The sequence below is a fragment of the Grampus griseus genome (genome assembly GCF_964374135.1).
Source record: "Grampus griseus genome assembly, chromosome: 3".
Taxonomy (NCBI): domain Eukaryota; kingdom Metazoa; phylum Chordata; class Mammalia; order Artiodactyla; family Delphinidae; genus Grampus; species Grampus griseus.
Genome location: NC_139019.1, coordinates 108,489,703 through 108,508,122, shown reverse-complemented (window position 1 = coordinate 108,508,122; position 18,420 = coordinate 108,489,703). Strand labels below are relative to the sequence as shown.

The following is an 18,420-nucleotide window of genomic DNA, read 5'->3' as shown; positions in this document are numbered from 1 at the left end:
CTCCTAGACTAAAACATAGGCAGTAAACTACTTGACACTGGTCTTTGCAATGATTTTCTTGGATGTGAGACCAGAAGCAAAGGCAACAAAATAAAAAATTAACAAGTGAGACTACATCAAACTAAAATAGTTCTGCACAGCAAGGGAAACCATCAACAAAATGAAAAGGCAACCTACCAAGTTGAGAAAATATTTGTAAATCATGTATTGGGTAAGGGGTTAATATCTGAAATATATGAAGAACTCATACAACTCAATAGCAAAAAAACAAACAATCTAATTGAAAAGTGGGCAGAAGATCTGAATGGACAGTTTCCAAAGAAGACATACAGTTGGCCAACAGGTACATGAAGAGGTGCTCAGCATCACTAATCATCAGGGAAATGCAAATCAGAACTGCAACTGTGTATCACCTTACAGTTGTTAGGATGGCTATTACCAAAAAGACAAGAAATGACGAATGTTGGTAAGGGTGTGGAGAAAAGAGAACCCTTGGGCAGTATCTGTGGGAATGTAATTGATGTAGCCACAATGGAGTACAGTATGGAGAATCCTCAAAAAATTGAAAATAGAATTGCCATATGATCCAGCAGCTCCATTACTGAGTCTGAAGAAATAAAAACACTAACTTGAAAAGATCTATGCACTCCAGTGTTCACTGCAGCATTATTTATAATAGCCAAGACATGGATGCAACCTAAGTGCCCATTGATGAATGAATGGATAAAGAAAAAAATACATATAATTCAGCCGTAAAAAAGAAGGGAACCTTCCTGATTTTGACAACATGGATAGACCTTGAGGGCATTATGCTAAGTGAACTGAGTCAGACACAGAAAGACAAATACTGTATGATCTCACTTATACGTGGAATCTAAAAAAAACTGAACTCGTAGATACAGAGAACAGATAGGTGGTTGCCAGAGGCAGGTGTAGGGAGTGGGGAAAATGGGTGAAAGGGGTAAAAAGTATAGGTTTCCAGTTATAAAATAAATAAGTCATGGGAATGTAATGTACATATGGTCACTATAATTAATAATACTGTATTGTATGTTTGAAAGTTGCTAAAAGAGATCTTTTTTTCTTTTATTTATTTATTTATTTATTTTTTTGCGTTATGCGGGCCTCTCACTGTTGTGGCCTCTCCTGTTGCGGAGCATAGGCTCCGGACGCACAGGCTCAGCGGCCATGGCTCACGGCCCAGCAGCTCCGTGGCATGTGGGATCTTCCTGGACCAGGGCATGAACCCGTGTCCCCTGCATCGGCAGGCGGACTCTCAACCACTGCGCCACCAGGGAAGCCCAAAAGAGTAGATCTTAAAAGATCTCATAACAAGGAAAAAATTTTTTTGTAACTATGCATAGTGATGGATGTTAAGTAGACATTATGGAGATCATTTCATAATATATATTACAAATACTGCATCATTATGTCATACATCTGAAATGAATATAATGCTGTTGTCACTTATATGTCAATTTTTTAAAAATAGTGAAAAAATCGGGCTTCCCTGGTGGCGCAGTGGTTGAGAGTCCGCCTGCCGATGCAGGGGACACGGGTTCGTGCCCCGGTCCGGGAAGATCCCACATCCCGCGGAGCGGCTGGGCCCGTGAGCCATGGCCGCTGAGCCTGCGCGTCCGGAGCCTGTGCTCCGCAACGGGAGTGGCCACAACAGTGAGAGGCCCACATACCGCAAAAAAAAAAAAAAAAAAAAAAAGTGAAAAAATCACCTTGTTACTTAGGGAATGGTTGGATGTGGGGGGATGAGGGAGAAGGAAGCGTTTGGTGAATTCAGCGTTTTGGTTTGAATAGCTGAGTGGTGAGATGCCTAAGAGTCATAGAATTGTAGATGGTCAAGCAGACAGTTGAAATCTAAGGCTAGCTGCAAATGTGATAGGCATGTTTTTTTTGTGTTTAGACTGCTAATAGCTCAGCAGAACTTGTCTAAGACTGACAGGTTGACAATCAATACTCTCTTGATGATTTCTTTAGCAAATATTTATTGAAGTTTTTTTGTGTGCTTGATGATGTTCCATTGAATTGCAGCATATAACTTCTTTACTATTTCTCTTGATGCTATTCATTGTGTTTCTTTAGCATTCTTCCCTTTTGTCTTAAACAGCCTTGTGAGTGTCGTGTCATGCTGTTTCTTGAACCCTTTCTGCCCACCTTTTCTGAAATGATGCTTCATTAGTCTCATTAGTCTTCTCTCCATCTGATATCTCCTTCTTCTCTCTGTTAGCTTTTTTTCTTTGCCTGCAAATCTTCATAAAGTCTCTTTACCCAACACCAACAAAATAATTATCCTTTTACTTTCTCCTTTATTTATATGCCCTTCTGTCTTTTTCTGTCTCTGTCTTTTTTGATCCTTCTCAGTCTTCCTTCTCAGTGTTTGTTGGTGTCTCTTAGCCTCTCTGACTCACTCTCTCTCTGGCTCTCCTCAGTGTCTCAGCTCAATCTCTCCTTTGTATCTCTTAGTCTCTTCTCTGTGTCTCTTAGTCTCTCAGTAGTAATCTGTCTACCAGCTCTAAGCTCATACCATCCACTCATTTCTCAGTCTTCTGAAATTTTCCTGTAAGCCTGCTTCTTCTTTTTCAAACTTTCCTCTAGACTCATCAGTGACTAGAAATCAAACAGCCTTGAATATTTCCAGTCTCAGTTGTTTTATATATCCTCATGTTTCGTGCTATCTCCCTAGATGAAGATTTATCTTCTTTCAAGGTTTATTGTATCACAACTTTATGAATCCTTTCTGATTCCTCTTTTCTGCTACATAAGAATTCTCATAGTCCTTTGTTTATAGTCTTTAACAGACTTCTATATCGGAGCTATATTTGTATGTTTATTTGTTATTAAATTGCAAAAAAAAGTAAAAAATTTGTCTGTTATTCACCTTTGTTTCCTGAACGGCACACTGCCTCACACATGGTAAATACCCAGGACATATTTTGATCAGCTTTAATTAAAAGTTAGGAAGTTTATTATCAAAATCCTGTAAATACTTTAATAAAGATTTTATATGTTCCTTTTGAACGCTACAGAACACATGTTTTTTTCCCAAATTGTGAGCTGTTGGAATCATTAAGTGATTTTTTTCATCTACTTTACTGTACTTATACCTTTGGAACATCAAATCATGTCAGTTCTATATAGGCAAAGAGGGACTGTGTGATGTAAATGATCATTTTAAACTTACTACACAATATTTTGGGTCTATACATAATGATGAGATAGTTTAGGCATTAGCAGTTTCCTGAATATTGTCTTACAATGCTGAAATAAAATTATATTAATCAGTGTATAGCTTTCTCAGAACATTTATTTTTCCAACTCTATTATATTCTGTGAAAAATGACTCTTGAACATTCAGTGATTATAATCAAGAAACTTCTTTTTTTTTTTCACGGTACGTGGGCCTCTCACTGCTGTGGCCTCTCCCGTTGCGGAGCACAGGCTCCGGATGCGCGGGCTCAGTGGCCATGGCTCATGGGCCCAGCCGCTCCACGGCATGTGGGATCTTCCCGGACCGGGGCAGGAACCTGTGTCCCCTGCATCGGCAGGCGGACTTTCAACCACTGCGCCACCAGGGAAGCCCAAAAAACTTCTCTCTTTTGTAAAAGTTTATTTTTATTTTTTTACTTTTGATCCTCAGACCTTATTCAGCATCTAGTTGAAATGTAAAAATTATTGAGATGTGGTTTCTTTGAACACTGATATAGCCAAATGGATCAAGTGTGATTTGATCATATGATACTATCTTTATCTTGGACATTATTTCTGTGTTAACAATAATCCAGTGCATGTGTTCCCAGTGAATTTACATTGTCACTCACATGTTTCAGCCTTCATTGGTTATATACAAGAATAAAGTTGTACATCAGCAGATTCAAATAACTTTGGAAAGGTGAATACAAATTTTAATGTGTTAGAGTTTTGTACACTCAGAAGCATTGTACAAGTGCTAGTAGTTGAATTGTAATTGTGATATCAGATTTGGAACATAGGATTTGGTTAGTTAATTGAATCTATATAGAAGTTAATATACAGAAATCAGTAAACTCAGTATATACAAATAACTTCCAACTGGAAGTATGAAGGAAGCTAAGGCTCCATTTAAAATAGCAATTTTGTGGGATAGGGAGGGTGGGAGGGAGACGCAAGAGGGAGGAGATATGGGGATATATGTATATGTATAGCTGATTCATTGTGTTATAAAGCAGAAACTAAGAAACCATTGTAAAGCAATTATACTCCAATAAAGATGTTAAAAAAAAAAAAAAGGAGCATGGAGGCTTCTAAGTAAAAAAGGACAAGTGCTTTAAGCATTTGGGAACTCAATAAAATTAATTTATTTTTTAGCACCTTAAAAAAATAAAATAGCAATTAAAAAAATGCCTTTTCATAAACTTAACAAAATCTATATGTTTAGAACTTTAAAAATCTCCTGAGGTACATAAAAGCTTACTTGAGCAAATGAAAAGGCAAAATATATATTTGGGTAATACTTAATGTCATAAAGTTGTCCATTGTCTCTAAGTTGCTTTGTAAAATAATGCTATCTCCATAAAAATGGCAACCTTATTGTTGTTGTTATTATTATTATTATTTTTGGTGGGTGGTGGTATCTGGAATTAGATAGCAGATTCTAAAGTTCAAATGGAAAGAAATTAGCAATAATAGGTTGGAAAACTGAAAAAGAAAGAGTAGTGAGGTTGAGTAAGTTCTACCAGATTTGAAAAATATACTGTAAAGTCTCAATAATTAAAAGAATATATTATTGGAACATAAATAGATCAATAGACTAATGGAATGAAATAGAGGATCAGAAGTAGATCTAAATACATGCAAGAATTTAATATATGATAAAGGCATCATCTTAAATCAGTAGGGTAAAGATTAATAAATGGTATTAGATAATTAGCCAATTATAAGAAAGATAAACTTAGATTCATATCTCAAGTATATCAAACATTTACATGTAAAAAAAATAAAACTGTGACATTACAAAAAGATAACATGAGTTCCTATGTATCCGTGGAGTGGAAAACACCTTTTAGCTATTGCTCAAAATGCAGAAGCCATAAAGTTAAAAGACTTACACATTTGACAACCAAATAAAAAAAGAAACGGAAATAACTTGTATGGTGGGCAAAGCAAAGCAAAAGCAAACAAAAAAGAAAAAAACTACCATGAGGAAAATCAGAAGATAAATGGTATGGGAAAACATTTTTATAGGATATAAAACCAGCTGGTAATCCTTCTATATAAAAAATTCCTAGAAATCAAGACAGGAGAAACATTCAGTAGAAAATTAGGTGAAAGATAAGACCAGGGAGTTCACATACAGATGGCCATTACACATTTAATAAGATTCTTCTTCTCATTCATAATAAGGAAATTAAAATTAAAACTATGTTGTGATTTTAGTTCTTTCCTTTTAGATTGGCAAAAACCCAAATGTTGCATGACAGTACTTTGCTGTTAAAGTGAGTGAGTGAAATGACATCCTTGGAGGGGTAGTCTGGCAGTATCTACCAAAATTACATGTATTTATGTTTTGACCCAGCAGTTCCACTGGCAGGGTTATTAACAGATGACTGGTTAAATAAGCTATAGTATATTCACACACTGGAATACTGTGTAGCTGTATTTTTTTTAAAAAAAACAATGAGGAAGATTTCTAAAGATAGATGAAAAGATTCTCTATGATATTAGTGGAAAATAAAGCAACGGCAGAACTGAATCACTTTTTCTGTAAGAGAAAAGGAAAGGGAATATGCTTATATTTGAAAAGAGATACTGGAAGGATAATAGTAAACCAATAAAAATGATTTTACTTATTGGCAATGTGTGGAGTGGGGAAAAGGGTAAAGAGTGGGATCTAGATTTCTTTGTGTCGATGAAAATTCAATTAACAATTAAGCTAAGAAGAAATAAAGATAATTTTATTTGAGCCAAATTGAGGATTGTAACGTGGGAGACAGATTTTCAGAAGCTCTGAGAATTGTTCCACTGGTCAGGAGTTAGAGAGGTGTATGTTTTTGAGAGAAAGAATCATGTATCATATTGACAAGTTAAAATTATAAATAAAGTTCATCATAGATTTTTTATAGTCAGGTATGCACATACAGAATGAGCCTTTAGTCAGTGTGATCCCCTGTAGAGGATGGGAAAGGAATATTAATTTTAAAAATTACAATGCTGGCATTAGAAGAAAGAGACTGTTTTTCTCAAAGTTGATTACATCCTCCTACCTTGAGGGGATCTGGTTAATGTATAATGCAGATGCACATTGAACATTGGGAAAGGCATGTTATGTGTATTTCAATTCTGACTTAGTTTGATTGTCCTGTTGTAGAGATTTTAGATCTATAAGACATTGTGCATAGAAGTGTATGTAAAAGCTGTGAGACACACACACACACACACACACACACACACACACACACACACACACACACACACACACACACACACACACACACACCCACCCTACCCCTTTCTCTGTACAGTGTCTTTTCTCTTTCCCATTCTTAAGTTATGGCTTTTTTGAAACCAAGCAGCAACAGCTTTGTTGGAAGATGGTCTAGTGAGGGGACATGGCACCATAGACATTGGCCTTCTAGGAGCAGAAATTATGCTTCAGTCCTGGAATTGATATATGTTTGTCCCTTTCTTCCCTCTAGCAAATTGCTTCTTGTTTCAGAGATTGGACATATATAGTTACCTCAGCCTGGAATGTCTTTCTAGCCCTCCCATTCTTCTTCTTTCACCTTAACTCCTATGCTTTTTTGTAGTTCCAGTTTAAATATCATTTCTGATCTGCCTAGACTAAGTTAAGTCTTTCTTGGACAGTTCACATAAACATCATTGCTCCTTAATCTGTTATCTGTAAAATGGGGATAATAATAGCACTTACTTCATAGAGTTGTTGTGAGGAATAAAAGAGTAAATATATGTAAAACAGAAGAGTACCTGACCAGATACTAGGTGCTATGTGAGTTAACTGTTGCTATCATTATTATTTTTATTAGACATATTTGAAATAGTGTATTTAATTATACTAATTTGTCTATTTGTTAAATATCTCCTTCTCCTGTTAGATTGTTAGTTCCACGAGGAAAAGAACTGTTTTATTCACTTCTTTTCGCTAGTGCTTGGTACACATAGTATTCAGTTACTTTTGTTGACTGATAAATGGTGGTTTGCAATAGTAGATAAGTCAGGCCAGCTGGGTTTTGAAGGATGAACATACTGGTAACTGTGGTAAAGCATTGCAATGTTTTTAGGAGTATCAGAGAACTTGGTGGATTGCAGTTTTGGTAGTTGTGAGCAGTGAAAGCTCTAGAACCTGTTCAGGAGGGAGAGGAGAACAAGAGGAATAAAGCAAAAAAAAAATTTTTTATTTATTAATTTTTATTGGCGTCTAGTTGCTTTACAATGTGTTAGCTTCTACTGCACAGCAAAATGAATCAGCCATGTATATACATATATCCCCTCCCTTTTTCTTTTCCCTGCCATTTAGGATACCACAGTGAACTAAGTAGACTTCCCTGTGCTATACAGTATGTTCTAATCAGCTGTCTATTTTATGCATATTATCAATAATGCAGTAGTGTCAATCCCAATCTCCCAATTCCTCCCACCCCACCCCTTTCCCCCTTGGTATCCATACATCCATACATTTGTTCTCTATGTCTGTGTCTCTATTTCTAAAGCAAAAAATTGAAATACATTCTTCTTCCATGCTAGACGGTACAGCGTTCTGGTCCTAAGCTCAGCTATTATTAAAAATGTAACTGTCCAATACATGGATGAGTTCTCATTTCAAAAGATTAAACTTACATATATATGAACGTACATTGAAATATGTCTCATTTGCATTTCTCTTCCTATTCCTACATCTCCCCAGTTTTTTTCCATTAAAATATGTTACTTATATTAGCTTGTAATGGGTATATTGTTATATTTAAATAAATTTATAAATATTTTAAAATTCCTCAATTTTAATTTCTAATATGGGAAAATATTGATACATACATCACACATAAACAAAATGCCTTTGGGATCCTAAATAATTTTTAAGAGCATGAATAGGTTTTTGAGATCAAATAATTTGAAAACTGCTGCAGTATATAATTAAGTCCCAACAATGAACATTGTGTAGACCATTGTAATATAGAAAAATTCCCGTGATTTAATAATTTTGGTGAGAAGAGTACAGTTAAAAAATGCCACAAATATTATTATAGCTATGAGACAAAGAATAGAAAACAGTACTGGAGAAAATACAGTAAAATGCAAATAGTCATTATATTAAGGTTATGTTATTTTGAATTATTTCATCCTTGGTTTTTCCAAAGGTTTTTATGCTATAATTTATATATGGTGGAAAATCTGTTAAAATATGAATGGGAATAATGTCTCCCTTTCAGAAGCTCTGTAGTGATGCTCAAGTTAAAGTCTTTGGGAAATGCTGCCAACTGAAACCTGGAGGAGACAGTTCTTCCTCTTTAGATAGTTCCATGACTTCATCTTCTGATGTAAAAGACCAGTGTCCTAAGTACCAGGTAAGATCACTGATGTCTTTTATTCATTCACAAGTATTTTTTTTTTTTTTTTTTTTTGCGGTACGTGGGCCTCTCACCGTTGTGGCCTGTTGCGGAGCACAGGCTCTGGACGCGCAGGCTCAGTGGCCATGGCTCACGGGCCCAGCCGCTCCGCGGCATGTGGGATCTTCCTGGACCGGGGCACGAACCTGTGTCCTCTGCATCGGCAGGTGGACTCTCAACCACTGTGCCACCAGGGAAGCCCCACAAGTATTTTTGAGTGCCTACAACGTGTTATATACCATCCTAGGGACTGAGAATGTAACAGGGACTAGTGCTTACCCTCCTGGAGCTTACAGTATAGCTGGGGAGACAGATAATTAAGTAGGTAAGTTTATGAACTTCGATAAATCTTAGGATAGAGGAAGCATAGAGAGCTTTGGGCACAGGTAGCAGGGACATTTTCTCCTTTTTATTTCCCATTTCATATTTTTTAGGCTACCAGAATAATGTCTTATTTTATATACTTTTTAATTATTGAACTATGAAGATAAATATAATACAAGTCAGCTGTAGTATGAAATTAAAAGATGGCTGAAGTATATGTTATCAGAAATGTACATTTTCATTTTTCAAAATTAATGTGGCTGTTCTTTTAAAATATGGAATTAACCAATCATTTGACTATGTAGGAACTTCTCTATAAACTTATGTTATGTTGTTATATTTTACATAGGATCAGTACTTGGTTTCAAATAAGCAAATGTCATCTAATGTGAATTTGTGTCATTCAAGCTTGCATGAATGAATCACAGGTATTTTACATTTAGCAGTACCAAAATAGAATCCTGGACCTTTAAATTATTTATACTTAGGTAATTGTTTTTGGATAGAAACTAACCCTTATACCATATCAACATGACAGTATATGTGGAACAGCTTCGAAGTTATAAAAGTCCAGATGTTAGGACTACCTACATAGTATGTAGTCCTAATATCTACATAGGTCTGCCTGCCCTCCTCTATTCCTCTTCCATCTTAAGCATGTTACCCTAACAGGTTCCTAATAGTGCTGTGCTATGTAGGATCATTATACTTATGCCAATGTACAAGTTTTCTAATTTGATCAACTGTACAAACTTGCCTTTCTTCTTAATGTTATGCAGTTAAATAGTATTAGCAAATGGATCCAGACTGTAGAAACCCTGAAGCAGTGAGTGATTATAATTCTCATTTTGCATCAAAAATCCCTAGTTTTTTTTAAGTACAGGTTCCCAGGTTATATGTCTAGATATTCTAGTAGTAGGTTCATTATGGTCTTGGAAATCTGCTTTTTTAGCAAGAAGGCATTGAATTATTATAGCATATAGTTCACTACACTTGATAAAGTGTTATTTCAGGTAACTAGAACATTATTTTTGATTTATGGAGTATTACAGATTATTGCTTTCAGCAATGAGTACTTACAAAGAATTGAACTTTTAAATAAGAGCCTTTTTAAAAAAGCATTAAAGATAATAGCATTTTCTTAATTATATTCTTCATTATAGATTATGTCACATTAAAATATATAACATGTCAGTGACATTCATGATAACTATTTGGTATGTATTAGAGCAGGCAGAGAGAAAATTTAATAGCAAAGTATGTGGTTTCATAAAATTTATACACCAATTTATTTTTACTGTATTTTGCCTTCTGAGAATTCTTTTTTAATTATAATATTAAAATGTTTAAATGACTTGATATTTAAATTTGTGTAGCTTGTTTAATATAAGAAATATTATTTTTAGTCAAAATAAGAATGGAGTTAGATGCATTGTAACAAAAATGAGCTTGTAAGAGAAGGTTCTCATTTCTCTCATTATCCAGAAGCAGTTTAGTTTGCCAAGTAAGATTGGTATTGTTGATCTTAAAAGAAAAATAAACTACTTTATCATTTAAAAAATTATTCTACTGTTTCTAAAATGTTCGTAATACCTAGACTTCTGGAAATAAAAACTTTGTCTTAACCAAATCCCAAGAATAAATGAGTTGCTTCTTGTAGTAAACTAGGTATATCAGAAGTGATTTTTTCTTAAAAAATAACTTTGTGCCTTTATTAAAATTAAGACTATAGCACTGAGAAAGAAAAAACAGTATGTCAATGAATGTATTAAAAAACGAATGTGAACATAGTATGTATAATGAAATGGATTGCTATTTGAAGATGTTCTTTTTAAGAAAGGTGACAAAATGTAAATATATAGATTTTTTTTTAACCCAAGGCAGGTAGTAAACAAGCAAACGAGTAAAAGAGAATCACATTATAAAAAGAAAAATAGTATGTAGATGTATTCCCTGGCTTTCACTTGTAAAATGGGGGTCCTCATCACTTTATTGTTATCTTCAGAAGAATCTTTTAAGTATTTTTAAAAACTCCTAGTTCTTGATTTCCCATGGTAGAATGGCATAGTGAAATTTGTGCATAATCCTCATTTACTATCTTAGATAGTTTTTTGGTCATCTTTCTCATCAGTTTTATTATGTTAATTGTATTGGTTAGGAATTGCATTGGGATATCCTATGAAACAGTGGCTTAAACAAATTAGGGATTGGTTTCTTCACATGACAAGTCTGCAGAGAGGCCATCTAGGCACGATAATTTATGGGCTTCAAGATGGCCTCAGAGACCAAGGCTTCCTTATCTTTCTACTTAGCCACAGTTACTGTGTACATACTTGTTGCCTTGTCGTCCTCTTATGGTGTCTTCATCTTCAGTGATTTCCATTTATATTCCATTGACCAGGACTGTGTTGAATGCATGTAAATGGATAGTTCTGAAAGCTACCACTCCAACCACTGGTTTAACTCTTTGAATATAGAGACCAACTCGAAATCCCCTATCTGCAAGGGAGGCTCTGAAATGCAGTTTTTTTCATTTGGGCACATTGCTTCCTTGAAACAAATTGTACTTCAAAAAATAAGGAATAAGATATTTAGTGGTTAACTAGTTGTATTTGCCACAGTATATAAATAGTAACCAAATGGATGAGTCAATTTTTAGATTTTTTTGACTCCTATGAGGACAATTAAAGAATAATGGAAAAGAATAACTTTTTAAATCAGAATTCTTTGCAAACAAGACATTCTAATGCTTAAGATAAGTCTTTTTAAAAAAATGCAAAATATGTCCAAGTTTCCCCTTTTGCAAATGCTTCTTTTTGCACAATAGGAGCGGTAAAATCTGTTCAGCATGTTCAGTGAATTCTACTTCTTGTTATCTGTCCTGGAGAAGCATTGCATATGCCTAAGATGTGGCTAAGAATGTTTATTTGAGCGTTATTTGTAATAGCAAAAAACAGGAAGTAAGTTAAATGCCTGTCAGTAAGGGGAACAGGCTTGATAAACTGGTATTTTCATATAGGAGAATACTGTGCAGCTCTTAAAAGGAATCTATGTATAACAATATGCTTAGATCTATAAGACATTGTGAAATGAAGAAAATCAAGCTGCAGAACAGTGTATACAATGTAAAATCATTTAAAAAAACATTACATAGAATACAGCAAAGGAATTATTAATAAAAATCAGTTTTTGAAATAGGTTTTAAATTCTGCAATTTTATTAATGTTATGCTTATTGTTTAGGGTTCTCGATGCTCTTCTGATGCCAATATGCTTGGAGAGATGATGTTTGGCTCAGTAGCAATGAGCTACAAAGGCTCCACCTTAAAGATTCATCAGATCCGGTGAGGGATTTTCTGATTTTTCTTAATGAATCCATTTTAGAATGTTTAGTTTTTTAAAGATGGGAGAATTTCATATAGTCTTCACTCAGATTGAGAATGTCAGATACTAAGTTTATGATGTTTTATGGGTTTAATGCTACTTCATGGCTGTTGTAACTATGCTGTGACATCTCTGTGACTTAAACATTTTTATTTGTAATAAATTGGAAAGGTCCTTGTGTTTCAGTTTCGATGTCTCTCTATCCCTCTCTTTTTCTTCATAGTTCCCCTCCACAGCTTATGCTTAGCAAAGTTTTTACTGCACGGACTGGCAGCAGCATCTGTGGAAGTCTCAATACGTAAGTAGTTATGGATCAAGGGAGAAATGAATTCTTTAAGATCTGCAGAGTATGAAAACTAATAAGCTGCTTTCAGGATTGCAGCATAAATTCAGATTTTATTCCATCCCTTCAGTTTGAAAGTTTATGGAGGCCAGATTTTTTCCCCCAGCTTTGTTGAGATATGATTGACATACACCATTATGTAAGTTTGAAGTATATGGCATGTTGATTTGATACATTTATATATTGCAAAGTGATTACCACCATAGCCTTAGCTGCTACCATCCTGTCACATAATTACCATTTCTTTTTTGTGGTGAGAATATTTAAGATTTACTCAGTTAGCAACTTTCAAGATATAACGCAGTATTATTAGCTATAATTAGCTTGCTGTATATTAGACACCCAGAACTTGTTAATCTTATAACTAGAAGTTTGTACCCTTTGACCATTTTATCTCCATTTCCCCTACTCCCAGTCCCTGGTAAGCATCACTCTGCTCTCTGCATCTCTGAGTTTGGCTTTTTTTTTTTTGCGGTACGCGGGCCTCTCACTGTTGTGGCCTCTCCTGTTGCGGAGCGCAGTCTCCAGACGCGCAGGCTCAGCGGCCATGGCTCATGGGCCCAGCAGGTCCGTGGCATGTGGGATCTTCCTGGACTGGAGCACAAACCTGTGTCCCCTGCATCGGCAGGCGGACTCTCAACCACTGCGCCACCAGGGAAGCCCCTGAGTTCGGCTTTTTAATTTCTTTTTAATTAAACAAATTTTTTAAAGTTATTTATTTATTTATTTATTGGCCATGCCTTGCGGCTTGCAGGATCTTAGTTTGCCAATCAGGGATTGAACCCGTGCCCCCTGTAGTGGAAGCACAGAGTCCTAACCACTGGACCGCCAGGGAATTGACTTTGTTAGATTCCACATATAAGTGATATCATACAGCATTTGCCTTTCTCAGTCTGACTTATTTCACTTAGCATAATGCCCTGAAGGACCAAAGTTGTTGCAAACGGCAGGACTTCCTCTTTTTTTCTTTTCATGGCTGAATAATATCCACTGTCTATATATATACATGACAGTCTTTTTTTATCCATTCATCTGTTGACAGACACTTGGGTGTGGCTTATTCCGTAAAACTTTATTCACAGAAACAGGCAGCAGACTTAATTTAACCCTCAGGGTGTAGTTTGCTAACCCCTGATTTAAATGATTAGTTGGTTTATAGTACTAATAGGGAAACTAAAAACTTAAAAAAAAAATGTTTTACACTTAAAATTTGAGGTATACAAAGAATTGCCATTAAGAGCATAAAACAAGTTTGGAATTTATTTTTTTCTCCTCCCACTTAGGCTGCAAGACAGTCTTGAATTCATCAATCAGGACAACAGTACATTAAAGGCTGATAATAACACAATTATTAATGGATTACTTGGAAATATAGGTAAAACGGTTTTATACATTTTAAAAATGTTCTTAATAGTGTAGATAATAATGTTCTTAATAATGTTAGAAGACCAAAGAATTTCAAATACTAGAAGTGGAAAAGGGATTTAAATTGCAAGAATGTGCAATATTTATATTATTTGAAAAATTTAGTTTTCATATATTTGAACATAATGTTTATTTTGTACCTGATAAAAGAGAACTGCTGAAGAAATACCTAATTTGTTTTTTGGTTTTAATTTCGATGCATCTTTGAAAAGTACTTTTGTTGACGTAAAAAGCCCTTACTAGCTCTCTTAAATATTTCAGCTGAGGGAGACAGGTATTATACTTTCTCTCTTTTCTTTTCCCTAACCATAGAGTAATTTTAAAATGGTGCTTGTTTTTTCGACCTGTAATTCAGATGAGCAGATATTCAAATTTGATGTTTCTTAAGAGATTTATTAAAATAGCAGCTTATTTAGTAATTTGGTTAGTTTATTGTTTGTTATTTAAGTTCAACATTTTAAAGTGACAAACTGTTTCTAAAATTTCTGGTCCTTTGTTTTATCTTAGAAAGATCAAATAAATTACTGCTGACCATATTTCCAGTGCAAAACGAACTGTAGTGTATTAGAGAGTGGACAGCAGTTAGAATAGGATGAATGTATGCTAACACATATATATGGAATCTTAAAAAAAAAAAAAAAGAAATTGATTCTGAAGAACCTAGGGGCAGGACAGGAATAAAGACACAGACGTAGAGAATGGACTTGAGGACGTGGGGAGGGGGATGGGTAAACTGGGATGAAGTGAGAGAGTGGCATGGACATATATACACCACCAAATGTAAAATAGATAGCTAGTGGGAAGCAGCCACAGAGCACAGGGAGATCAGCTCGGTGCTTTGTGACCACCTAGAGGGGTGGGATAGGGAGGGTGGGAGGGAGACGCAAGAGGGAGGTGATATATGTATATGTATAGCTGATTCACTTTGTTATAAAGCAGAAACAAACACACCATTGTAAAGCAATTATACTCCAATAAAGATGTTAAAAAAAAAAAGAATAGGATGAATGTTTCACTCATTTCCTGTTTAGTAGAAATTTTTTTTTTTTTTTTTTTTTTTGCGGTATGCGGGCCTCTCACTGTTGTGGCCTCTCCCTTTGTGGAGCACAGGCTCTGGACGCGCAGGCTCAGCGTCCATGGCTCTCGGGCCCAGCCGCTCCGTGGCATGTGGAATCTTCCTCGACTGGGCACGAACCCGTGTCCCCTGCATCGGCAGGTGGACTCTCAACCACTGAACCACCAGGGAAGCCCTAGTGGAAATTTTTATTTGTAATTAATTTTAATAAATGTCAGTTATACATATTAGTAGAAAACAGTTTTTTCTCACACCTTTAACAGTGTAGCATCCTATTATTTTTTATACTTCATGTTCATTCAAATAGCAGCTATTAATTAAGTACCTACTATGGGCTAGTTGCAGTGTCAGACACGTGTTTTAGAAAGCATGCATTTCATAGAAAAATAGAAGTTTTGCTTTTTCTTAACTTGATTAGTTCATTCATTTTAATAAAGTAAAAATGTGACAGAAATAAGTCTTTTTTTCTTTATAATTTGGTACTTTTCAAAGCTAAAGGGGCTTATTAAAAGCTATTTTAATAATACAAATCCATTATGTATAAAGGTAAAGTACACTATAGTTGCTAGATATACTCAACTTCTCTGTTTTAGCATGGAATAGGAAATTAACGCATTTAACAAAGCACAGACTTTGTTATGAACGGCTTTTTCTTGCACATTCTTAATTGTGAATCAAGGATATTTGAGCACCATTTCTTATTTTCTTTAAATTTCCAATTAATCAACAAGTACTTATCAAGCACTTATTATATGCCAAGCACTCTGCTAGGCCCTGAGAATATAGTGGTGAACCAGACACAGTTCCTGCCTCAACAGATTTTTAGTTAGTGGAAGTCAGACAAGCAATACAATACAGTATACAATTGCAGTATACTGTAGTTCATTTTTGGACAAGACTAAGAGCATGTTGTGATAGAAATGAGGAGGAACACCCAGTTCAGTCTTGGAGTATCACAAAAGGCTTTTTTAAAGAAGTGAGCCTAAACTTGAAGAATTAGCCTGACAGTTGGGAAGAGAAATGTTCTAGGAAAAAACAGTAACATGTGCACAGACCTAGTGCAAGAGATCATTGAGTGTGGAAAGAATGTGAACAAATCAGTGTGGGTGGAGCACAGTGTGGATATAAGTAAAGGAAGTAAAAGGAAATAAAGAAGAGAGCAAGAGCCGGATCATGAAGGGCATTGTGGGTTACACTGAGGAATTTGGACTTATGCTTTGGATAAGCAGTTGGGTACCAGTGAGGGTGTGTTAGTTTGGGTCTTCCTCCTGGTTTTTAACAGGTGCCAAGACAGGTTTAAACATGCAAGGATTTTATTATTACTAGGTGAGAGAAATGAAGAGGGAGCTGGGAAGGGTTCAGAGAGCCCTCAGATTGTGGTGCAAGTTTGCCTTGAGTGAAAGAGAGGAATAAAAGCTTGAGTGGACATGTTCCAGCCTGCCATATAGTCCAAGGAGGGTTTGATAAGGCTGTGGACGAGTCTTTGAGTCAGAGTTGGTTGTCAGAAGTGACCCATATCTTGCCAAAATGGGCCTGCCTTACTATAGCTACTGTGTTTAGTCATTGGCTAGGCGCAGCCTGTGGGATATGTGGCCCTACACGAGCATGGCAGTGAATTTAAGAACACAGCAGCTGCGGTGCTTGGCCATTTGCAGTTCTTATAGCTGGAGAGTTTTGTGGTGCGTTCTCAAGGCAACAACAGAAGAGTTTTCACAATATAGAAACATGATCAGATCAGATTTTTATCTGCAAAAGAATATTCTAATTGCTGTAGGAATAGATTCAGATGAGCCAGTGGGGTTGAGAAAACACCCATGTTAGAAGGCTGCTTATGATAGTCCAAGTGACAGATAATGGGGATGTAGAGTAAAATTGTGTCCATAAGGATAAAGAATTGTTGAGAACTTTGTTGGGAGAAATAGAGTAGACAGGACTTGGTAATTACGTAGAAGAGGTGAGGGGAGAGGGGGAATCAGGGATGGCACTGAGCTATCGGGTTGTGTAATTGCATGGATATTGGTTCCATTCACCGGGAGGAACATGAGAAATTGGGAGTTGATGATTTTAGGTTTAGGCATGTTGAATTGGAATTATTGGTAGGATATCCAAGGGAAGATATCCATTGTAGTTAGAGAGAGAGAGATGTATTCTGGTGGTAGCTGCTGTAAGATAATGAATGTATAATAGTTTTAAAACAATAGAGGTTTTTTCTCACAATTTTCCTTAAAGCAGTGTTTTAGAGGTCCAGTCTCCTTCCTTCTTGGAGTTCTACCTTCTTTACAATATGGGCTCCAAGGTTGTGCTCACCTACACAAAGCCAGTGGAAAGATTGAGTATGGAGAAGGCACATTCCCTTCAAAACCACCTGAACCTGAAAGTGATATATATCACTTTTGCTCATATTCCATTGGTGGTAACTAATCATACAGCTTCACCTGTATATAAGGAGGTTTGAGAAATATGGTCCCTAGCTGGCCAGCTGCTTCCCACAGACTACTTGATGTTATGCAAGGGAGAACACAATCCTTTTTTAGATTGTTAGCAGTTTCTACCATGGATTTGAGAATTATTATCATATAAATGATAATTGAAAGCATAAGAATGAATGAGAAGGAAATATTGTTGAGGATAGAACCCTGGGGATGCTGGCTTTAAAGATGGAGTAGGAGAAGAGAATCACGTAAAGGAGACTAAGAAAAAAAAAAACTTAGTGTGTGTTATCATGAGAACTGAGGGAAAAAAGTTCAAAGTGTAATGTAGTCAGCATCAAATATGATGTAAGGTAGTGTAAGATAGTACGGAGTGCATTAAGTAACAGGAAGGCTTTTGGTGGTGGCCTATGTGAGTAGTTTCAGTGGGGAGAATAGAAGCCAAAGTTGAGGAAAGACTCAGAGGTTAGTCTTCTTTTCTAAGATATAAGCAGACATCCTCAAACTTCTTGGTTTCAGGACCCTTTTACACACATAGAAATTATTGAGGACCACAGAGAGCTTTTGTGTATGTAGGTTACATTTATTGATATATACTGTATTAGAAATTAAAATTCAGAACAATTTTAAAATATTTACTTAGTAACTCATTAAAAATAACACTAATAACCCTTTTTATGTTAATATAAATAACATGTTTTGAAATAACTATACTTTCCAAGACAAGAAAACTTCGAGTGGCATTGTTTTACATTGTTGCAAAACTTTTTATTGTCTGGCTTAATAGAAACAGCTGGATTCTCATATCTTCTTCTGCATTCAGTCTTTT

The 18,420-nt window shown here is 35.6% G+C and overlaps 1 protein-coding gene across 2 annotated transcripts in view; it reads left to right on the top strand.

Annotated features, from left to right (window-relative positions):
* FNIP1 (folliculin interacting protein 1) overlaps window positions 1-18,420 on the top strand; it is a 132,859-nt gene that overhangs the window by 56,633 nt on the left and 57,806 nt on the right. For both annotated transcript variants that reach the window (XM_082650882.1, XM_082650881.1), the window contains exons 3-6: window positions 8,436-8,570; window positions 12,179-12,279; window positions 12,543-12,617; window positions 13,946-14,037. In XM_082650882.1, coding sequence (XP_082507008.1) covers window positions 8,436-8,570; window positions 12,179-12,279; window positions 12,543-12,617; window positions 13,946-14,037 — 403 coding nt within the window. The remainder of the gene's footprint in view (window positions 1-8,435; window positions 8,571-12,178; window positions 12,280-12,542; window positions 12,618-13,945; window positions 14,038-18,420) is intronic.